General features: G+C 47.4%; 1 protein-coding gene and 1 long non-coding RNA gene across 5 annotated transcripts in view; one reads left to right on the plus strand and one right to left on the minus strand.

Moving 5' to 3' along the window:
- Nucleotides 1-604: 604 nt before the first annotated feature.
- Nucleotides 605-19,574, minus strand: LOC141277121 (uncharacterized). The gene is made up of 5 exons (XR_012327886.1): nt 19,181-19,574; nt 3,639-3,773; nt 2,900-2,961; nt 1,917-2,099; nt 605-1,084 (listed from the first exon to the last, which is right to left on the minus strand). It is a non-coding gene; the product is annotated as an uncharacterized lncRNA (long non-coding RNA).
- A 195-nt stretch (nt 19,575-19,769) lies between these two features.
- The window catches only part of BRD7 (bromodomain containing 7), a 38,296-nt gene continuing 33,440 nt past the window's right edge, over nt 19,770-24,625 (plus strand). For all 4 annotated transcript variants that reach the window (XM_019932487.2, XM_019932488.2, XM_019932489.2 and 1 more), the window contains exons 1-2: nt 19,770-19,970; nt 20,397-20,605. In XM_019932487.2, coding sequence (XP_019788046.1) covers nt 19,922-19,970; nt 20,397-20,605 — 258 coding nt within the window. In that variant the 5' untranslated portion in view covers nt 19,770-19,921. The remainder of the gene's footprint in view (nt 19,971-20,396; nt 20,606-24,625) is intronic.

Below are 24,625 nucleotides of genomic sequence, written 5' to 3' on the forward strand. Positions count from 1 at the left end.
AGAAGCCCAGCTGGCCCTGGCGCCAGGGTGGAGGCTCACAGCAGAGACTTCCTGGCATCTCAGCAGTGATGTGGCAGCATAAGACTAGGCTGTGTGTCCTCTCGAAAAGAGGGAGGAAGTCCAGCTCCCGGAAAGGCAGGGCCACAGAAGAGCACATGAGGGAGGGGGCAGCTGCCCAAAAACCCCATATGGGAGTCTTCCAAGTAGACAAAACATCTCTCCTTTTCTAACCATGCCTCCCCATCTTCTTTGTCTGGTGAACTCCTACTCATCCTTCAAAACCCATATCCAATGTCACTCATTCTTTGAAGCCTTTCTCTCCCTCATTTCACATGCCACTTCATACACACCTGTCTTAGGTAGCTCTGAAATTAAATGACAGTAATTTTTCCACAAAGAGGTCCTATGTCTGGAAATCAAAGAACCTCAGTTCAAATCTCAACTCCCTTATTTATCAGCTGTGAGACCTTGGACAGGTCTCTGAGCCCCAAGTTCTTCATCTGTAAAGTGGAGAAAATAAAACTTTTCCTCTAGGGTGGTTTTGAGGATTAAATAAGGTGATATACATTAAAGAGCCTGAAATTGTGTCCAGTGCATACAGGTATGCAAGAAAAGTGAGCTTCATTCCTTCCCTAGCAGAGGGTGAGCATCTCAAGGGCAGAAACCAGGTCTTCATTCATTCATTCATTCATCATTCAGCCATCATCACTGAGCTCCTGACAAGGAGCAAGCCCTGAGCCAAAAGCTAGGTTCTCCAGCAGGTCGCAAGACAGACACTGGCCGGACGCCCATCAATCTCACAGTTGGTCTTCTTCTCCATGTATCTCCAGCACCCACTTTGGCTGACGCTGTCCCACCCTTCCCAGGCGGTTGGCTAAGGGCAGGCCTGCAGAGTCCAGGATGAAAGCTGCCTGCCCACTAGGATTGTCCACAGACATTTCTCCGACACTAGACATCCGTTGCAGACAGATTCTTGTCTGAACACTCTTGGAAGAGAGAGATGAAGAAATGCCATCACCCCACTCTCAGGGAGCTCCTGGTCCGATGCGGGAGACACTCACTTCATCCCTGGGGAGTTTTCAGCCTAATGGAAGAGACAAATACATAGTTCTCAACCTTGAAAACGCCCAATCTGATGAGAGAGTCACATTTTCCTGACTTGGGGAACTCCTAGTCTGAGAGCTGAGAGCAGACTCTCATTTTCCGCGATGGCAGAGACATATTTATCCCTGGACTGTAGAACTCCAAGTGTGATGCAGGAGACACGTGGCTCCTAATCTTGGCCCAGTGTATCACTGATGGGGATGAGATTGTTCCTGTCACAGGAGGGCACCTCCTCTGATGGGAGAGGCAGTCTGTGCCCATAGATAGCTTGAGAGTCAGATAAAACAACATGCATGGAAAAAAGAGATCAATCTAGAGTCCCTTTGAAAAGCTAGCTGTGCAGTGTCTCTGTTTGTCTGTAGCCTCAGAAGTGATATTCCTGGCTCTGCAGATGCACCGTCCTAATCCACAGGGCTGGACACAAATGACGCAGAATCGTCTGCCTCACAAGCATCCAGCCAAGGCCCCTCACCAGAGGATCCCAGCCAGAGCTGGCCCGAGGCCCCCATCGCTGGCATCTTATGCCAGGCTTGCCACGGGAGCCTTTCTCAAGATCAGGGACATCTGGGCTGGCCCAGCTCCCAGAGGCCACCGACATGAAAAGAGAGGGGTCGGCGGAAACGCCATCTGCACATCATAAAGCCTCTTGGTGGTTCCCAGAGGCTGTCTCCAGCTGAGGCTGTGCTGCCCGGAAAAGCAGAGGAAGGTACCAAGTGGCCACGAGGGGGAGAGGGGGAAGGATGGCCAAGAGGAGAAAGCTGGGCTGCAGTTCTTCCACCCAGCACCTGACACGCTTTGTAAATGAATGTCACCTGTTTGTCTTCCTGTCACTGCCCGGGACCACAGGTCATGCTTATCCTCGAAGGTGACTTGGTGACATGCGCAGTGTACAGTAGTGGTCGTGCACTCCGATTTTAGAGTTGTACTGCCTAGGTTCAAATCCCAGATCCACTCTCTAGGCGAGTGAATGGACTTTGCTGAGCCTGTTTTCATACCTGTACATTAAAGATAATAATCATCACACCCGTAATCATGGAGTTGCTAGAAGAATTGCAAGAAATAATACACCTATTGAGCTGTACGCTTTATATTCGTGCACTTGTTATACTCTGATAAAATTTCATTATGAAAGAGGTGAAGTGGGCTTCCCTGGTGGCGCGGTGGTTGGGAGTCCGCCTGCCGATGCGGGGGGCGCGGGTTCATGCCCCGGTCCGGGAGGATCCCGCGTGCCGCGGAGCGCCCATGAGCCATGGCCGCTGAGCCTGCGCGTCCGGAGCCTGTGCTCCGCAACGGGAGAGGCCACAACAGTGAGAGGCCCGCGTACCACAAAAAAAAAAAAAAAAAAAGAGGTAACATGTGTCCCGTACCTGATTTAAAGAAGTACTCAGTCACTACTGACTCTTATTATCATTGTCTTCCCTCCCAGATACTGTCCTGAGGCTCAGGAAGCGGGCACCTAAAAGGGGTGGAGCTGTTGGGGATATTTCATTGGCCACCCACCTCCAAGGCCTCGCCCCCAGCACCAAGGCTACAGCTGATTGGACAAGAGGTGGGACCTGGTCCAAGGGAAGCTAGATATTGACAGTTGAGCACAGCCTGTCAGATTCTCCGTGGAGAATTTGAACTGGGGTCAGTCTGTTAGGTCGTGTGGATCGATGGTCCTCTGATGAACAGAGGAAGAAGACAGAGAGGAGGAGAAAGATACAGAAAATTGAGAACAGCAGAGATGAGAGAAACAAAAGGTTCCTAAGAGACAGGAAGAGATGGGGGGGAGCCCCCGGTTTGGGGTTCTCACGTGATATCCCAGTAGACAAATCTGTTCCGTAACTCCTGACTTTGGAGCCTGTGAGATGAATCCTGCCAAGAAGCACAAACACATGTGCACAAACACAAGAAGAGTACACACATGTGCACATACCACACACACACACCATACCCCATCCTACCAACGTTCACGCACTCCTTTTTACTTTTCCTCGACAATTCCCTCCCACATTTGAGCAACTTCCAGAATGGTAAATCTCAAAAGAGACTCATTTTGTTGAGTGGGTGCAAAAGCTGCGAGACGGAGATCAATCATTCTGGACAATAGAATTTTTGGAGAAGGCAGAGAGAGAAGAAAGGAGGTGGCTGGCTGTAGGAGAGAAAATACCGGTGCACAGAGAGATCTCATGGGGAATTTCATAAAGTGTCTGAACTGTGGTGTGTGATCCTAATAGCAAAACTTCATTAAAATCACCTCACTTGAGTAGCACGGACATATATACAGTACCAAATGTAAAATGGATGGCTAGTGGGAAGCTGCTGCATGGCACAGGGAGATGAGCTCAGTGCTTTGTGACCACCTAGAGGGGTGGGATGGGGGGGTGGGAGGGAGGCTCAAGAGGGAGGGGAGATGGGGACATATGTATACATATAGCTGATTCACTTTGTTGTACAGCAGAGACTAACACAATATCGTAAAGCAATTGTACTCCAAAAAAGATGTAAAAAAAAAAAAAAATGACCTCACTTGCCAGCTCGGTTCTGCTCACCTCCATGTCGGCTCCATTCTTGAAGGGTCTGCACCCCATGGCTGGCAAGACAGCTGCTGCGGCATCTCCTAGAGCTGCATCATCCCTTAACCATAACCAACAGGTGTCTTGGTTTGGGTTCCCCCAGAAGCAGACCTCGAGACAAGGATTTGAATACGAGTCATTTATTAGGAAGTGATCACAGGAAATGCTGGTTGGGGAATGAGAAAGTGAGCCAGGGAGAGAAAAGAAGCCAATAAAGGATGTATTACTGAGCTAGTTATCTCTGCAGGCGTCCAGAGCCTAATCTTACTGAGGAGCTGTGAGAAACAGGGTAGAGCATGCATCCAAAAGGGAATTGCAGCATTTATCTACCAGCTCCCATCAGCCATCGGTTGAGGGCTGCTCCAGGGCTGGGCCTAGGACTCCTTACATTTTACACCCGAGGCATGCCACTCTCCTCACCCGAATCCCAGCCCTGGCGGTCCCTGGTAGAACTGACTCTGGTACTTTGGCCTGCTGCGCGCATGAGCACAGTGGGCTCCAGCAGCCTGAGAGAGCCCTCAGGCAGAGTCCCAAACACTGGCAGTTGGAAGTTCAGCCAGCGTTCATGGAAATGGCAGATGCCAGGGGGCTATGGTGGAGGCACAGACAGCAGCTACACCGACAAAAGTCTCATTGTATCTCAAAGGTTCTGATTGGGTCATATGTTTATCCCTGGACCAATCACTGAGGCCAGAGTGATGTGCTATGCTAATTATATTAGGCATGGGGTGGGGGGGAGGGGGGAGGTCGGGGGGGGGCGGGCAGGGACATGAGAAGGTGGTGAGGAGGTGTTCCCTCTGTATTTCATTTAAATGGGTGAGGGTGGACCACAGCAGCCCTCAGCAATAAGGTTGATGGATGCTAGGTGGCCAGAAAAACAAAGCACGCAAAGGACCACTCCTCAATCGCCAAGTTAATTGGAAGGTGAGAAGGTTGTGTTTGGCTTGTCAAAAGCCCTTCTGGTCGAACATTTGAGCTGGCCACTTGCCCTTATCAGAGTATAAAGCATTAATTGAGTGCTGATTTGTGCCAGACACTGTGCCAGGCTCTGAGGGGGCACACACAAAAAGGTGTCACTTCTATTCTCTGAAAGCTCCTGGGCAAGGGTAGCAGTGGGGGAGGAAAAGACAATGACTACTGTTTCAACTACCATCTCATCATATCTGTTCATGAGATGCCCCTGATTGCAATACCCACAGTTTTTATGAACCACCAAGCAAAACTAAAAGCCACCAATTAAATTATGTTACACCACGGATTGTAATTCCTTCCAATTTCAGAAATAGGAAATGTTTAAAAAGCCCATCTTAGAACTGATGGATTACAGTAATATTTTTATAGTTCATACAGGGTTTTTCCCAGGCATTATCCCATTAGATGCTTTCTACAAACGTATCAGGGGTAATATCGCTGCTATTTCCATTCCATGAAAATGCACTCAGAGAGGTCAAGTGACTTGCCCAAGGTCGTTAAGCTACTAAATGGTCAGAACAAGACTCCACCCCAAGTCTGTAGCTGCAGAACCAGGATACCATCAACCCTGCCTGGCAAACTTCTTTGAATCCTGGTTCTTCTTTTTCCCAGATGTCGACTCCTCCCACCTCTGCTTCCATGCTGCTCAAAACTGACAGGCAGCCCAGCGAGCACCACCTCTTTCTGCTACCACCCACCCACTTGCCCAAGCTTGAGATATTTCCAGTCCCAGAACCCTTACTCCTGAGAATATCTTCAATTAGAACTGCTTATTAAAGGTTTTTATGATAGTTTCCTCACACATATGGCTAAATGGTCCCAGGCTGAGAACCAGGGCTGGGAGGAAGGCAGAATAGGCAAGGTCCCAGGACAGATGGTCATGCCGCACAATTACCACCAGAGGGCAGCTCTGCCTGGAGACAATGGTAAACAGGAGGTTAACACTAGAGGGCTGCCAGTGACTCCCATCCCTGCCTCAGAATAGCAAATAATAATACTTACTGCCAACCCTTACTAAGCCCAGCCCTGTCCTAAGCACTTTCCGTGCATCAACTCACTGAATTATCACCAATGTGGTTGGTACATTTATTACCCCGTCCTACAGATGAGGAAACTGAGGCTTTGAAAAAGTTAAGTAATGGGTCGAAGGTCATACAACTAGAAAGGCGTAAGTCATGTATCTGTTCTACTAAAGTCTAAGCCTCCTGAGCTCAGGGGCTGTGTCTTGTTCTTGTCTGAGCCCCACAGACTCTAACACAATCACTATTTGCTTAATGAATTCTGTTAAAGTGAGAGCCTAGGGGCTCAGGGGCTGTTGCTGCATTCCCCCCCTCCCCCCACCCCCGCACTCATCCCTGCCCCTGAAGGAGATCACTAGGCTTAGTTCAGGCACTACCTCATCTAGGTGTGCTGTCTCTTGGACAATGATTCTTAGAGCTTGTCCTGGCTCTGTTGTGTCAGAATCTCAGGATCCACAACTCACCAGTGGAAGAGAGAGTTTTACATTTTGCAATGGCCTGGCAACTCTGAAGTCTCATCCTGTAGGTTGCTATCTTTGCCACTTCCAAGAGTTGCTGGCTATGCAGTTGAGGGGGCGGGGGAAGAGCACAGGTAATGTGAATTCATTCAGCAATCCCCACTGGGCTCCCGCTGTGAGCCAAACACCAGGGAAGTGGCTTGAGGGAGATAGCAGTAAGTGTGACACAATCCCTAGTTCCCTCTTGGAAGAAAAAATCACCGCAGCCAGAAGGAAGAACACAGAGGAAGTCCTGCCCACCCTAAGAGAGAACCCCAGCTCTCTACTCATTTGGGCAACAAAAATGTATTATGCAGAGGCTAAGTGCCAGGTGCAGGGGATATAGCAGTAAACACAAAAGAAAAATAGGACAGCTCTTGCCCTCATGAAGCTCTCTGTCCAATGGGGAGACTGATAATAAATAAATATGCAGTTACAAATGTGATGTATTTAAAGGAAACAGGAAAATGCAGTTGCAAATGTGATGTATTTAAAGGAAACAGGAAATGCACAGAGTGGTAGGAAAGAAACTATTGATAAAAGAGGCTCATGTCAGCAGGGTTTAAGGGGTTACCTTTCTGAGAATGATAACAAGGAACCCGCTGTATGAAGAATGTGGGAACAGCTTTCCAGAATAAGAGAACAGCATGTATGAAGGCCATGCATTTAGAAGCATGTGGCATGTTTAAGACTAAAATTAGGGATCTTGGGCTTCCCTGGTGGCGCAGTGGTTGAGAGTCCACCTGCCGATGCAGGGGACACGGGTTCGTGCCCCGGTCCGGGAAGATCCCACATGCCGCGGAGCAGCTGGGCCTGTGAGCCATGGCTGCTGAGCCTGCGCGTCCGGAGCCTGTGCTCCGCAATGGAAGAGGCCACAGCAGTGAGAGGCCCACGTACCGCAAAACAAAAAAAAAGAAAAGAAAATTAGGGATATTATATCTGGAGTACAATGGGTCAAAATGGATTACAGCACAAGACTGGGTCAGAGAGGAGGGCCCAGGACAAAAGCTCAGGTTTTTATAATTCAAAGATACATGCACCCCTATGTTCATAGCAGCACTATTCACAATAGCCAAAACACGGAAACAACCTAAATGTCCATTGACGGATGAATGGATAAAGAAGATGTGGTACATATATACACTGGAATACTACTCAGCCATAAAAAAGCACAAAATAATGCCATTTGCAGCAACATGGATGCACCTAGAGATTATCATACCAAGTGAAGTAAGTCAGAAAGAGAAAGACAAATACCAAATGATATCACTTATATGTGGAATCTAAACTATGGCATAAATGAACCTATCTACAAAACAGAAACAGACTCATAGATACAGAGAACAGGCTTGTGGTTGCCAAGGCGGGCGGGAGGGAGAGGGATGGACTGGAGTTTGGGGTTGGTAGATGCAAACGATTACATTTAGAAGGGATAAACAACAAGGTCCTACCGTATAGAACAGGGAACTATATCCAATATCCTGTGATAAACCATAATGGAAAAGAATATAAAAAAAGAATGTCTATACGTGTATAACTGAGTCACTTTGCTGCACAGCAGAGATTGCCACAACATTGTAAATCAACTAGACTTCGATTTTTAAAAAGCTCAGGTTTTATTTTATTTTATTTTTTATTTTCTTGGCTGTGCTGCGTGGCATGCAAGATCTTAGTTCCCCAACCGGGGAATCAAACCCGTGCCCCATGCTCCAGTGGAAGCTCAGAGTCCTAACCACCGGACCGCCAGGAATTCCCCCAAAGTTCAGGTTTTATCTGAGTGTGAGGGAAGGCCACCGAAGGGTTATGAACAGGGTGAGGTTATGGTCTAAGCTAATCTGTGTTTGTAAGGTCACTCTGGCTGTCATGGGGAGAGTGGATGGAGAGTGAGGCAGAGTGGAAGCTGGGAAACATGGCGGCTCATGCTAAGTCAATGTCAAGGACACATAGATGAGGGGGCTATTCCCTCCTAATGGGGACATATGGGAGGGCTTTGAGGAGGGCATTTTTCCCCAAGTGAAAGCTCAAGAGGCAGGAACAAAGGAGAAGGCTGCATTTCCCCCTTCCAAGCTTTTTCCTCCTGAATAAAGGGAAAATTTGTTTTTCCTTTTTCTGCCTCAGAAACTAGAAAGAGACGAGCATTCATCAATAAGTACCTTCCAAATCACCTACACGGAGGATTAAACAACAATTATAACAAACCATCGGCGGTTCCAAGTGAGAATAACCCAATGACATTATCAAATTTGGCATAAATAGACCTGGCTGAGCCTCACAGATTTTGTCCTGGGGCTGACAACGTCAGCAATTCCAAGTCTGATCCCCGCTGGCCTCTGAAAGACAAGATCACAGGAGAGAGAGAGGCAGAAAAAGCCTCCCTGGTTGCATTTCCCTGAGCAAATGGGCACATTCGCCTCTGGGATGAGCAGGGCAGTGTCACCGAAGCCGATCAGAATGTGATTAGTCAGGAAGAGTCTCTCTGCCAGCCCTTCATTGGTGACCAGCCTCATGAGAGCCAAGAGCTCACATTTTGGGAAGCCTGTTGTGTTCATTAAATACCGTATGCTTCTGTTCAACCAGGTATTGCCTGCCAGCCGAGTTCGCACAGCAACCTGCCTCCAGGCTGCATCCATCTCAGGACAGGGACCAGTCCTCCCTGTTGTCCACATCCTCCTCTCACTGGACCCTCACAACCGTGGTCCCCTCAAGGCAGGGAGAGAAACTGAGTTTAGAAACTGGTTTGTTTTTGTTTCTACTAAATGGCTTTGCCTATCCAGCATCCATTCTCCAATCCTGTGGTAACAGCTCCCTAATTTTTCTTGGGGATCTCAACTTAGGCCACATGGTTTAGGTGGCACCTGCCTCCCACCCAAGTTCCAGGGTGGACTTACATCTAGACTTGGCTTGTCATTCAAATCCACCACTCAGGGCCACCTCCCCCCCCGACTCCGCCCCTTCATGGTAACTGGTTCAGAGTGGACACATGATCTAACTCAGTTCAATCAGATAACCCCATGACTTTTTGCTGGACCCCTGGGGGAAGGAGCATTCTCTTTTCTCTGAATTGGGATCTCTGAGGATGTCAGCATGGAGCTGCTGGAGGCCATTAGAGCCTGTCTGAGAATAGGACCAGTGCAGAGCCAAGAGATAGAGAAAGCATGAATTTTTGACATCATTTGAGCTTCTGAATGGAGCCATACCTAAAGCTCAACCTCATTAGGGGTGGGTTTCTGACACCGTCAAAAAAAAAGCATTCTGACTTTCACATGAAGGCTACGATACAAGGATGAAGACCAGGCATTCTGATTTCTAGTCCGGTGCTCTTACCCTATATCATGTTCCAGGTGACTTTATCCAACCACATATCCAAACTTGACTAATCTGTATGGTTTTACGGTTTACTAAAAGAAATATTTTTAAAACAAAAACATCTGACCACAACATTATTTAATCTAACTGAATCACAGAGCCATGGGAGGACCCCTGGAGATCATATCATTGAGTGGTTTTCAAAGATTTTTAGCAACTTCTTATTTCAAATGAAATATTAAGCAGAGCTCTTGTGTGTAAGAAATAAAAGCAGTGTCTCTTTACTGCAAATGTATCTTATCTTTTAAGTTAAAAGTTTTAACATTTACTTTTTTAATAATCAATGACCTAGGGGCTTCCCTGGTGGCGCAGTGGTTAAGAATCCGCCTGCCAATGCAGGGGACACGGGTTCGAGCCCTGGTCCGGGAAGATTCCACATGCCGTAGAGCAACTAAGCCCATGTGCCACAATGACCGAGCCTGCACTCTAGAGCCCGCGAGCCACAACTACTGAAGCCTGTGTGCCTAGAGCTTGTGCTCCACAATAAGAGAAGCCACCGCAACAAAGAGTAGCCCCCTCTAGAGAAAACCTGCACGCAGCAATGAAGACCCAAGGCAGCCAAAAGTAAATAAATAAAAAAATAAAGAAATTAAAAAAAAATAATCAGCGACCTAAATTTCAATGTGTTTGTTTCCAAGGTGTAAAAATTGGTTAAATAGGGAATCAATAGAGAAAAATCAATGAAACCAAAAGCTAGTTCTTTGAAAAAAAATAATAAAATCAATAAGCCTCTAGTCAGGCTAAGAAAAAAAGAGACACAAATTACTAGTGTCAGAAATGAAAGAGGGGGTGGGAGGAATTGGGAGATCGGGATTGACACATAGACACTATTGATACTATGTATAAAATAGACAACTAATGAGAACATACTGTACAGCACAGGGAACTCTGCTTAATGCACTGGGGTGACCTAAATGGGAAGGAAATCCAAAAGAGAGGGGAATATGAATATGTATGGCTGATTCATTTTGCTGTACAGTAGAAACATAACATTGTAGAGCAACTATACTCCAATAAAAATTAATTTAAAAAAACAAAAAAGGAATGAAAGAGGGGATATCGTTACAGCTTGTACAGGCATTAAAAGGATAATAAAGGAATACAATGAACAACTGTATGCCCACAAGCCTGATAACCTGGATGAAATGGACCAATTGCTTGAAAGATGAAATTTGCCAAACTCACAAAAGGAGAAATAGACCATCTGAATAGGTCCATATCTATTAAAGAAAATGAATCAATAATTAATAACCTTCCAAAAGAGAAAGCATCGGGCCCAAATGGGTTCACTGCTGAAATCTACCAGAAATTTAAGAAAGAAAATATACAAATTCTCTATTATCTCTTTTAGAGGATAGAAGCAGAGGGAATATTTCCTAACTCGTTCTATGAGGCCAGCATTAGCCCAATACCAACACCAGTCAAAAACATTATAAGGGGCTTCCCTGGTGCGCAGGGGTTGAGAGTCCGCCTGCCGATGCAGGGGACACGGGTTCGTGCCCCGGTCCGGGAAGATCCCACATGCCACGGAGCGGCTAGGCCCGTGAGCCATGGCTGCTGAGCCTGCACATCTGGAGCCTGTGCTCCGCAACGGGAGAAGCCACAACAGTGAGAGGCCCGAGTACTGCAAAAAAAACCCAAAGAACAGCTACCAAAAAAATCTACAGCTAACATCATACCTAATGGTGAGAAACTCGAAGCTTTCCCTCTAAGATCAGGTACGAGGCAAGGATGTCCCTTCTCACCACTCCTTTTCAACATTATACTGGAAATTCTAACCAATGCAACAAGACAAGACAAGAAAATACAGATTTGGAAGAAGAAATTGTCTTTGTTCACAGATTACATGATCATCTGTGTAGAAAATCTGAAAGAATTGTTTAAAAAGCTGGAACTAATAAGTGATCGTAGCAGGTTGCAGGAATTAAGGTCAATATATAAAAGGCAATCCTTTTCCTATATACCATCAATGAACAAGTGGAATTTGAAATTTAAAACACAATACCATTTATACTAGCACCACCCCTAGAAAAATGAACTACTTAGGTATAAATCTAGCAAAATATGTACAAGACCCATATGAGGAAAACTACAAAACTCTGATGAAAGGGATCAAAAAAGAACTAAATAAATGGAGAGATATTCCATGTTCACAGATAGGAAGACTCAATATTATCAAGATGTCAGTTGTTCCCAACTTGGTGTATAGATTCAGTGCAATCCCAGTCAACATTGCAGCAAATTATTTTGTGGATATTGACAAACTGATTCTAAAGTTTATATGGAGAGGCAAAAGACCCAGAGTAGCCAACACAATACTAAAGAAGAACAAAGTTGGAAAACACACAGGGACCTCCCTGGTGGTCCAGTTACTACTGGACCAGAATCCACCTTCCAATGCAGGAGATGCAGGTTCAATCCCTGGTCAGGGAACTAAGATCCCGCATGCTGTGGGCCAACTAAGCCCGCACGCCACAACTACTGAGCTCACATGCTTCAACTAGGGAGCCTGCATGCTGCAAACTACAGAGCCCACACGCTCTGGAACCCGCACTCCACAACTACAGAGCCCTGGAGCCTGCACGCCAAAACTACAGAGCCCTGGAGCCTGCACGTCACAATGAGAGAGAGAAAACCCGCAAGCCACAACTAGAGAGAAGCCCGAACGCTGCCACGAAAGATCCCACGTGCTGCAACTAAGACCCAACACAGCCAAAATAAATAAATAAATATTTTTTAAAAAATAGTTGGAAGACACACTACTCAACTTCAAGACTTACTATAAAGCCACAGTAATCAAGACAGTGTGGTGTTGATGAAAGAACAGACAAATAGATCGGTGGAACAGAATTGATAACACAGAAATAGCTGCCTATAAACATAATCTACTGACAGGAGTAAAGGCAGTATAATGGAGAAAAGAATCTTTTCAACAAATGGTCCTGGAACAACTGAACATCCATATGTAAAAAAGTGAATCAGGACAGAAACCTTACACCCTTCGCAAAGATTAACTCATGTTTCCTATTTGATCGAGGGCTCCAGGTTTATCTTTATCATGGCAGAATCTGAGTCCAAATGACTTTGCGGTTGTCTGCAATGGGCACCGTGGCTTGGACTTACTGCACTTGAGCAAGCGGCTCCGGGGCCACAAGGGCAGAGGCAGCCCAGGATATCTACATGGACAGCTGTCATCTGCCACCTCTCTTTTGTTCACACAGAGGCAGGCGGCTGGGGCCTCATGAACAGCCCTGGAAGCTGCACCATCGACAGCCTGTCACAGCGAATCACCTCAGGCCGCTGCATCCCCAAAGAGCTGCTCATCGACCCAGCCTCGGCCCCCTCTGGGGCTCTCCCAGCAGCACAAACAGGCTGGTGCCAGGTAGGCCCATCCCTGCTGCCAAACTGGGGCACATGCTCCAGCTGCTGGGGGTCTGGGCTCGGGAAATGCCACCTCCCCCTTTACCCCTGGGGACAGAGTGCAGGGCACCCCCAGAGCATCTGGGAGAACAGCAGTTTCCTGCTCCATTATATTTACTTGGGAAGGCTTTCACTGTGCAAGAAGCCTTTTCACTTACCCTGACCCTCATGCCAACAACACAGGATGCACAGGGCAGGTTCTGCCCATTCCTCACAGGAGAAAACTGAGGCTCAGACAAAGGAAGACTAGAGAAGAAGTAGTAGCCCGAGGACAGCAGGTGATGGGAGATCTTTGTCCTGCCTCTCTGCTGCATTAGGGGGCTTTGGCGAACACAGCAGGGCAGAGGGGAAGGTCGTGGGAGCCCCTGATGTTCAGGCCTTTCAGTGTGTCTAGATCAGGGGGTCGCCTCCCAGTAAGCATTTTTCATCTGGCAGCTATAAGGGGATTCCTGTAAAGGGTCCCCACCAGCTCTCCCAGAACTGTCCCAACCAAGGGAGACCACACTCTATCCCAGGGTCAGGTGTCCGGGACATCAGCTGTGTCCCAGGGCGCCCTCTCCACAGAGGCGCCAAGGTCAGAAAGAAGGCCCAGCTGTGGTGGGAGCCTGGCACACCTCAAGGTAATGAGTCTGCTCAGGGCCTGGCCTGCCCCGGCCTCAGGCCCACTGGGCAGCTGCAGAGAGGCCTGGGCCTGAGAGAGCCGGTCAGAGGCCATTTCCTGGGAATGCCACACCCCCCAGTGGCCAGCCTTCCCCAGTGCCCCTTCTCCCCCTCCTCATTCTCAGATTCTCCCAGAGGCCACCAGTTACCTCCTGTCCCCAACTAAAAGACCCTCGGAGAGGACAGAGAGGGCGGAATCATCTCACAAAACAGTGGTAATTATTCATTCCTTCATCCAACAAATATTTGAGGGCCTGCGCTGAGCCTGGCACTGTGCTAGGTGCAGAGGACACAGTGTAAGGGAGACAGACCCAGTCCCTGTCCCCAAGGAGCTGGGAGTCCAGTGGAGAGAGTGGACAAAGACGCACGCAGACGGGTAACTGACACGTAACTCCATGAAGAGAAGCAAAGCCACGGGGGCTGAGGAGTCAGAAGTGCTGCTGAGGCAGTCACTCTGGAGCCCAGGATGGCCCGAGGGCAGGAGCCAGGCCAGGAGCTGAGGGGAGAGTATTCCAGGCACAGGGAAGAGCAGAGGCTGTGGTCCTGGGTGTGTCAGAACAAGTGAGGAGGCCGGTGTGGCCCAGCCACGGTGACAGGGGCAAGAAGTGGGGCTGGAGAGATAATGAGGCCAGATCACGCCCTGAAAGCCAAGGTAAGGGTTTGGCTTTGACTCTGAGAAAGATGAAGAGGCACGAGACAGTTTTGAGCAGGAGAGTGACATTATCTGAATCACGTTTTTAAAGGATCATAGAATATTTTAAAATTAGCACTTCCCTCGTGGCGCAGTGCCAATGCAGGGGACATGGGTTCGAGCCCTGGTCCAGGAAGATCCCACAGGCCACAGAGCAACGGAGCCCGTGCGCCACAACTACTGAAGCCTGCACTCTAGAGCCCGCGAGCCACAACTACTGAGCCTGTGGGCCACAACTACTGGAGCCCGCACGCCTAGAGCCCGTGCTCCGCAACAAGAGAAGCCACCGCAATGAGAAGCCCGCACACCGCGACGGAGTAGCCACCACTAGCCGCAACTAGAGAAAGCCCGCACGCAGCAATGAAGACCCAATGCAGCCAAAAGTAAATAAATAAATAAATTTACTTTAAAAAATTAATGCTAGCAGCTGACATTTACTGAGCACTTACTCTACACCAGGTCTCACTCTCGGTGTTTTGATTCTGACTTCCACCCTCTAGCTGTGTAACATAGGTGGCTCCTGTCTGGTCCTGATGCTGCCTCTGTAAGATGGACACGCTATCTCCTCCTCTGGGTGTTGCAGGGAGGACACTGAGGAAGGGTCCAGGCTGGTGAGTGCACAGCAGATGCTCAACAGGCGTCACAGCAGTTATTCATGCCCAAAGCATCAGGGGCTGTGTTCTAGGAATCTGGTGAAATGCATCAGGCCAGTCCACCTTGGAAAGAGAAAGCATCCATTCAGCCTCCACGACGGAGGTGCGGCAAACCAGGCTGCAAGGGAACTGACAGAGGCCCACAGATGTAGGAAGGTGCTGGGTGGGACTAAGCAAGGTACAGAGCCAGCCTTGTCCTCTCCCACTGTGCTCCTCCTTTTCCACCAATAAGGATGCACGACAGAGAAGCTCCCTCTCCTTATGAGGGGTGACCAGCTGCTGGCAAGGAGCCTCCCCTTGCAGCCCAGGTCAGAACCAGACCCCTACACAGGTCTCATAAAACCTGAAGTTTGGGGACTTCCCTGGTGGTCCAGTGGTTAAGCATCCCCCTTCCAATGCAGGGGACTCGGGTTCAATCCCTGGTCGGGGAACTAAGATTCCCACATGCCGCGGGGCAACTAAGCCCGCGCGCTCCAGAGCCGGTTTGCCACAACTAGACAGAAGCCCTCGCGCCACAAGGAAAGAGCCCACATACCACAACTAAGACCCGACGCAGCCAAAAAAATAAATAAATACTAAAAAAAAAAAGACAACTGAAGTTTGGCCATTAGAGAGCTGGTCCATCAAGTCAAGCAGTCATCTTTTTTTTTTTTTTGCGGTGCGCGGGCCTCTCACTGCTGTGGCCTCTCCCGTTGCGGGGCACAGGCTCCAGACGCACAGGCTCAGCGGCCATGGCTCACAGGCCCAGCCGCTCCGCGGTATGTGGGATCTTCCCGGACCGGGGCACGAACCCGCATCCCCTGCATCGGCAGGCAGACTCTCAACCACTGCACCACCAGGGAAACCCAAGCAGTCATCTTTTATTGGTCAACTTCCCCTTGTTCCATAACAGCAAAACTATTTCCGTTCTTCAACTTACCTTCTGATCCTTTTCAAGGCACAAACATCCATTTCTACACGTTTATGTGAGTATATGCATCTTCTTCTGGAATTTGTTTTCATCTAACGCTACTCCAAACATGCAGGAAGGGACTTTGGAGATTATCTGACCCTCTTTTTGAAGAGCAGTGTGAACTAATGGTGAGAATGTGGGGTTCGGAGGTGGGCAGACAAGGATTCAGATCCCAGACAGGCAAGCTGTGCGACCTTGCATAAACCACCTGACCTCTCCAGACCTCAGTTTCCTCACCTGTGGGACAGGGATAAGAGTGCTCTTCTCACCCACCTAAGAGGTTAAAAGGGGATGGCAGCGTGGGCAACACTCCAGCCAAGTCCCCTGCACAGGCAATTGCTCAGTTTCTGTCATTTCAGTCCTTCTTATTGACATATGTAAGAGGCTCAGAAAGCTTATTTGTATAAACTTTTTTTTTTTTTTTTTTTTTTTGCGGTACGTGAGCCTCTCACTGTTGTGGCCTCTCCCGTTGCGGAGCACAGGCTCCAGACGCGCAGGCTTAGTGGCCATGGCTCACGGGAACAGCCGCTCCGCGGCATGTGGGATCTTCCTGGACCGGGGCACGAACCTGCATCCCCTGCATCGGCAGGCAGGCTCTCAACCACTGCGCCATCAGGGAAGCCCTGTATAAACTTTTTATACAAATACCATATAACAAATTACACTAAGACTTGGTGGTTTAAGTAAACATACGTTTATTATCTTACAGTTCCTGTGGGTCATGAGTCTGAGCATAGTTTCCCTGGGTCTTCTGCTTTGGGGTCTCTCCAAGTCTGTAATCAAGGTGTGAGCCAGGGCAGAGGTCTCATCTGAATGCTCCACTGAGGAAGGATTCACTTTGAAGCTCGGGTGGTTGTTGGCAGGACCAATGGCTCAAGGACAGCTGGACTGACAGCCTCAGCTCTTGGGGGTGTTGGTTAGAGGATGCCCTCCATTCCTTGCACGTGAGCCTATCCAAAAGGGCAGCTTGCTTCCCCGAAGCGTGCAAGCCAAGAAGACAACACAGTTGGCTAACAAGACGAAAGCCACAATCTTCTGGAACCAGATCACAGAAGTGACATCTCATCACTTTTGCCATATTCTGTGGTCAGAAGTAAGTCTCTAGGCCAGCCCACGGTCAATTGGAGGAAGTGACACCAGGAGGCAGGAATTTTGAGGGGTCATTTTAGACTCTGCCTGACTCTACAACGTTCACTTCAACTAGAATTTTCTGGTGCCTTTTAGGCGCCAGGCACTATCCTTGGGCTGGGAATAAAAAAGTAGATGAGTTGAGGTTTCTATCTCCCAGGAACTTTTTTCTGTGAAGTGTTCTCTGCTTCAGGTTCTTACACTGCTGGGAATACTTTGGGACCTAGGTAAGATCTCTGTTGAGAAATTACTAACTCATTAGTAATTAGGGAAATTACTAACTCCCTAATGTAAATGAGTTAACTGGACCCTTTCCCTCCATCACAGGGCGCTCAGAGGGAAGACACACACACACACACACACACACACACACACACACACACACACACAGTGAGCTAGTTCTGAGGGGCCTTTGCAGAGTAGTGGTCACTGTGCTGGGTGCTACGGACACAAAGGTCCTGTGCTCCCCAGACCAAACCCTGCCCTGGGGGAGCATACTGGGTGATGAGGAGAAGGCCGGAAAACTCACAGGTTCAGCCTGGAGTGAGGCCAGACCCATAGGGGGAGCTGGCATAGCAGTTCTCCTTAAAGCAAAAACAGTTACAGCCAGTAGTTGAAAAGCTGAAACCAAGCTTTGCTCTATACTTAGGGGGCTTTGGTGGCTTGATTTCAGAGCAACAGAGGTTCCCTTCGCCAACACCTCTCTTGCTCCACTCTGACATCCACCTCACAGATGCCAGAGAGGCGTGTTACAGGGAGCTAACAGACACAAACTCTTAGCCTTTGTGGAAAAGCAGCTCCCCTCCTCTAAAGGAACCTCATCTTCACTGACTAATCACTGGGGTCTGGTGGGGACTGCCAGTCATAGACTCTTAACTCCTCTTGGCCTTAGGGGTGGACTTGGTATCCAAGCTGGATCACTTGGTATCCAAGCTGGATCAATCTCCCGTTCCCTTGCCTATAAAACATGTGACCCAAGCCAAGCCAGTCAGAGCCCTCCCCTGAAATATTTTCCTGGGTGAAGCTGATAGGAAAGAAAGAGACCCGTTTCCCAATTAGTCAGGATACAGCTGCTGGTAACAGTGTTTTCAGCCATGTAGGGGGAAAAAACTGGAGCCCAAAAAAATGGAGCCCAAGGGATGACACAAAGAAAGAGAGAGAGACGTCACAGCATCAAATCCCTGGTTCCCATCTTTCTTCAGGCGACCTTTACTCCTGTCCTTCCTGGACATGTGACCCAATACATCTTTTTTATTTACTTGAAATAATTCAAACTGGATTTCTGTCATTATCCAACCATAGGGCTCTGAATTACAAGTGTACCATTTCACCACTGCAGTTCAAGTTAAAGCTACAGATCTTCCTGGGAGAAGTAATCCCGAGGTCCAAACTCTTACTCAAGTATAAATGATTAATGTCAGCTCCTTTCTTGAGAGCAAGCTGTGATTATAGGTTTATCTGAAAACAAACAGGGCACTGTAACTCTAAAGGTAGAGACAATCAAGACCTCCTTCATCAGGTTCACAAGCTTATGATTCAGATTCAGAAAACCTGGATTTGAAGCCTGGCTCTACCACTAACTGGCAACTTACTTAATTTCTCTGGGTATCCATTTCCTCATCTGTAAAATGGGAATAAGAATATTTCTGCCCTTCCTACCTTACAAGGTTGTCATGTAGAAAAATATCAACATCATTTTGTTTCCCTGCAGCCATAATCCCTGGATGTGCTATCTTAAACACACCTTAACATTTTATTCAGGTAAATGCCGGTGAGCAAAAATGTGAATAATTCATCTCACCAGTAAGGCTCAGCATCTAAGGATAAAAGTGAATGAGAAGAAGGGCTTAAAACAGGATTGAGGAGTAGACATCCATCTACAGAGCAATAGTGTTAGTCTGGACCCCCACTTGGTGTGGATCCAGATATATTTTCATCATTTTTTTCAATCTAATTTCTAAATTTTCTTTCTTTTTATTTCAAAAAAATTAAACATGCACATGAGAAACTTTTCAAACCGTACAGAGAAGCATAAAACTAAACCAATCCATTCCACCTCCAGTCCTATTCACCTGAGAAAACCACTGTTAACAGTTCTTGTGTATCCATCACAGCCTTTTAATCCAGATGACAACATTTATTTCCATACATGCATCTTACCAAATACACTCTGCTCCATACTTTGTTGATGTTGTTTTAATTAAGGTCTTGGAGGCCTTTACATATCATCACATAAGTTTTCTGTTGTTGTTGTTTTTTAAGTTACAATCCTTCAGTTACCAAGGTGCTGGATTTGCTGGATCTGGCATCCAGTACAGGGTTCAACAAATAATGTTAAAGGGAAGATAGAAGCTAGGGAAAGTGGGATAAAAGGGAGGATTCAGGAAAGGAGGAAGGGTGATGAAAAAGGAAGGAGGGGGCGAGGAGGAGGGAGGGAGGGAGGGAAGGCATCAAGGGAGGCAAGGAAGAGAGAGACATGAAGATGAAGGAAGGGAGAGTGACGGAGAAAAGAGAGTTTCAGAGTGGTGGATCCCACCCTGGCCCCGCCCCCGGGCCGGACTCCGCCCCCGGGCCGCAGGCTGCAGCGCTACCTCCAGCCGCCAGGGGCCGCCACGCGCAGCCGGCCGCTCTCTGCGCGCGCGGCAGGCCCTCTCTCCCGCCTCCGCCGGCCGCTCGCCGACCCGCAGCCGCTCTCGGGCTCCGGCTGGGTCTCGCGCGCTCGGCCGCTGCTGGGTCTCTTCGTGCGAGGCCTCGCGCCGTTCGGCGCACGCCGTACCCCTGCCTCGAGGCGCGGGGTCTCGTGGGCCCCGCTCCCGCCCTCCGCTCGCCTGGCCCGGACCGGAAGCGGCGCCGCACGGCCTGGGCCTGGCGCGGGGGGCGGGCACCGGGGCCCGGTCGGACATGGGCAAGAAGCACAAGAAGCACAAGTCGGACAAACACCTCTACGAGGGTAAGGAGTGGGCCGCGGTGGAGGGTGGCGAGCCCGCGGCGGCTCGGTGGGGTTTTCGTGCCTTCGAGACTACCCTCGAGCGTCCGAGGCGGGCCGGGGGCCACGCCTCCCGCGGGCAGGACCGGACCCGCGAAGGGGACGCGACCCGTCTGAGCCACGCATACCCCAGGCTAGGGCGGGATTCGAACCCGGGACCCCCGGTCCGGGCGGGTCTCTTGTTGAGGGGTGTGAGGCGGCCCGGGAACGTTCGGGGCGTCCACTCGGCGAGTGCCCGTCATTCAACAGGTGCTTCGTGGGGCGCCCACTGCGTTCCCCGGGCCGCCTCGGCCTGTGCGCCTCCTTCTCTCCCGTCCAGCGGTCACTCTTCGTTGTGGATACTGCCCCGCGAGTGCCTCCTTTAATTGAAGCCCTTTCCTTTCATTAAAGAGTATGTAGAGAAGCCTTTGAAGCTGGTCCTCAAAGTGGGAGGGAACGAAGTCACCGAACTCTCCACGGGCAGCTCCGGGCACGACTCCACCCTCTTAGAAGACAAAAACGATCACGACAAACACAAGGACCGAAAGCGGAAAAAGAGAAAGAAAGGAGAGAAACAGGTTCCAGGGGAGGAAAAGGGGAGAAAACGGAGACGAATAAAGGTAAAGGTCGTTGCGTTGCTTCAGCTCTGCAGGTGGTACCAGTTTCTGAGGGTTGCCGCCTCCCGCTGTCAACCTTGCTTTATTTTCTTTGTGTCTAGTGAGATGCTGAAACGCTTGTAAAATCGGACTTGTCTTGAGCAGGAGCAGGGCAGAATAGAAACATGAATCATCTGAGTTTCAACAGCTCTGTCTTTAATTATACTCTTAGTTGTACTCACACATCAGGTGAGTGAGCAGCTAAGTCCTGATTTTCAGGAGCTGCTTCCTACCATCTAGGAAAGGTAAAAGTCATGCTCAAGAAAGCCTCAGTGTTCGAGGTTTGTGGAAAATAGTCATTTCAAAAGTAAATGGGGGGCTTCCCTGGTGGCGCAGTGGTTGGGAGTCCACCTGCCGATGCAGGGGACACGGGTTCGTGCCCCGGTCCGGGAAGATCCCACAGGCCGCGGAGCCTGCGCATCCAGAGCCAGTGCTCTGCGACAGGAGAGGCCACAACAGTGAGAGGCCCGCGTACCGCAAAAAAAAAAGTAAATGGGATCTATTGGGATTCAAGTTTTGTTCTGAAATAAATACTATAATTCCAAATACATAATGAACAACTTTCATATTTTAGAACAAAGTTTGAGTCTATTGATGAGATAATTTGATCAGAGACCTTTAAGGGATATGACACCAGTGATGAAAATAAGCATTTTCTTAACCATTTGCAGCTAATAGAACGTAAAAAAGAAAGTAGCTGCCATCTTTATATAAATAGTAATAATAATTAACTTTCCTTCCAAGGATGATCACATACATACCTGGAATTGTCCTAGGCTTCTTCGGCACTTCCCAAATTTAACCTGTCACGAAGTGACTTGTTTAATCAGTTACTGGATCTTGAAGCTAGATTTCTGTAGGTTTAGTTTTATAATTTTTTAATATTTATATACACAACAGAAATGTTCTAGTCCGTGTGATGAAACACATGGGTAAGTCACTAAATCTTAGAGATTCTCTTTTTGGAATTTCTTAATTATATGCCTTTCTGCCCCAGTGTTTATTGCCTTTGTCTAGATTGTGACAATATATAGAACTGTCTAATTTTTTATTCCCTAAACTATAAAAGCCATATATGCCTATGATTTTTTTTTAAAAGAAATTCAAGTAATACAGAAGTGAACAAAATGGAAGGGAAAAAGTTTTGCTCACTCAGGTACCTCATTTAATCTTCCTCTTCAGAGGTAACCAGTTTTGTTTCGTTTTCTTAAAATTATTTACTGTTAGGAGTAAGGTAATTCATGAGTAGGTTTGACATAAATACACTACCATGTGTGAAATAGATAGCTAGTGGGAACCTGCGGTACAGGGAGCTCAGCTCGTTGCTCTGTGGTGACCTAGATGGGGGGGAGGGGGGAGGGAGGGGATATATGTATACATATAGCTGAGTCACTTCGTTGTACAGCAGAAACTAACACAGCATTGTAAAGCAGTTATACTCCAATTGAAAAAAATTATATTAAAAAAAATGTCAAGAGTACTACAAGGCTTTTAACATAAAAGCGGTGTCCTGCTCCATCCTGGAGTTTTACTTCCCAAACTTTTTTTTCTTTGGATGTTTATCTCCATTTCTAAATGTAGGTTTATATTGCTGTTTACTGATTTATGTGTACATCTTTTACTGACATCATGTTGCAAAAGATGAGAATTTAAATTAGCATCCTTATATTGCTCCACGCCCCCAATTTCCCTTCCTGCATTCTCCCAGTGTAGATACAGCTCAATATTCAGTGTTTATTTCTAATTATTGTTCACTGGAGACAAATGGAATATACAAATACAGATCTGATCTTGACCACTTAATTAATTGCTTTCATTTGTTTAGTTATCATGTACTAATTCTTCCCAAACTTCTAACAGATTTGTAAAACCCATCTGATTTCTGTTTTTCACATGGTCAGACACTTCCCCTTTTTTGGAAACATCCATTTTGCAGCCCTCTGTCCCTTCCTGCTCTAATCTGGACTAGTTGTTCTCTAGGCCTCCTTTGCATTCTTTCTGGATCCCATGTCTTCTTCTTGATTTACTCCTTTGTTCTGGTGGAGTCTTAACTCTACGAACTTCCTAAGAAAGCATTCATAGGAGGTAGATTTTTGTAAGTTCTTACATGTTTGAACATCTTTATTTTACTCCCATATACTCTCCTCATGTAGATTGATGGTTTGACTCAGCATGGAACTCCAAATTGGAAATTATTTTCTCCAAGAATTTTGAAAGCATTGCGTGTTGTTTTCTGGCTTCTAGATTTGCTGTTGAGAAGTCTGTTGCCTTCTGATTCTTAGTCCTTTGTACATGACCAGTATGTGCTCTCTCAAAATGCTTAGAATCTTCCCCTTTATCTTCAGTAGTCTGTTGCACAATGGATATTCTTGCCTTCAGGTCTGAGATGTTTGCTTGAAGTATTTCTGTGATAGCTTCCTTCCCTCCGTTCTCTCTCTTCTCTCTTTCTAGAACCCCTGCCATTTAGATGTTGGACTTCTGGACTGATTCTCTAATTTTCTTACGTTTTTTTCTCCTCTTTTTCCTCTTTGTTTTTTGTGTTCTTCCTTCAAAGAGAGTTCCTAAACTTTGTCTTCTGGCTCTGCTCTTGAATTTTATTTCAGACCTTGTATTTTGAATTTCCAAGAACTTTTTCATGTTTTCTAACTGACCTTGTTTTAATAACATCCTGTTCTTGTTTTTACATGCAGGATCTTTTATTTCTCTGAAATATTAATTGATGAGTTTTTTTGATATTTTTCTTCTAAGTTTTTTTTTGCTCCTTGCACTGTCTCTATTTCCCCTCAAGTTCTTCATTTTATTTGGTCTCTTCCTTTTGTGTTAAAAGCATCATTTAGTTATCTGTTGAGTGTTTGTAATCTATTTGTATTTAAATGTGAAGCACAAAAAGGCTGATTATATGCTTTGTGCCTAGACAAAGTTTGTCAGCTGATGGACTTCACTGTGGGCATCACTAAACAGAGACCTGATCATTTTGATTGGGAGCCGCCAAAGTTTTGTGCTTTTCCAGGTTTCTGGGGTTAGAACTTTTCTCAGCGGTGTCTCCCTCCTTGCATGCAGGAGGTATCTTGCTTTCTCTGATCTGCAGACTCCTCCACTTGCCTTTCATCTCCCAAGTGTGTTGATATCTTTCACCCACTGTCATCTCTTCTGTACTCTTTTTTCCCACCATCATCTCGTTTAACTGGAAGTTGAACCCCTTTTAACCACTTCTGGGTTTAGTTCTGGCAGTTTCTACCATTATGCCAGCTGATATACTCATACTCCTCATTTCTTGTTTTATCAATTATCTCATCTTTTTATTAACTACATTGTATTTGGTTATATTACTGTACCATATTTTATATAACTTTTGAATGTTACAAATAATGCTGCATTGAACCTCATTGTTCACATCGCTTTGTATACTTTTATAAGGATATCTTCAGGATAGGTTCCTGGAAGTCTCCCCCTCTGCCCTTTCTTGACGGTGGCTCTAAGTATCATTAGCCACCTATATATTTTTATTTCATTGCAAATTAACATGCTTTCTTATCCACAGTTTCATTTGGAAATAACACCCAAAGTAGGGCAGGGAGGTGGATGATTTCCATTGTACAGAAGGTAAAGTGGAAACTCAGAATTGAAGTGAATTTGCCCAAGGTCCCACTTCCCCAGGACTCAGGGCTAGGGACTGTGGGATACTTCTGGGGTGTCACTGGTTCTGTAGAGCCTGTTTGGGTTATCCCTTTTCTCCAGGCTGGACTGGGGAGGGGGAAGAGGGGTTCCTTTGCTAGGGAGACTTCAGAAGGACACCTTTCTCTGAGCTGTACTCTGGATCTCCAGAGAGTTTTAGGAACAGCAGTTGCTTCTGGTCTTTTCTTGGGGAAAGTCAGCCATGTGACACCTGTGGGCCTGAAAGGGGCTAGAGTATGTGTGGTTCTGAGGGACTGGTGACTCTTCTGTTAGTTCATGTAGCAGGAAGGGGGAAGGGCACAAGAAAAA

This window comes from Tursiops truncatus, chromosome 19 (assembly GCF_011762595.2).
Source record: "Tursiops truncatus isolate mTurTru1 chromosome 19, mTurTru1.mat.Y, whole genome shotgun sequence".
In the NCBI taxonomy this organism is placed as follows: domain Eukaryota; kingdom Metazoa; phylum Chordata; class Mammalia; order Artiodactyla; family Delphinidae; genus Tursiops; species Tursiops truncatus.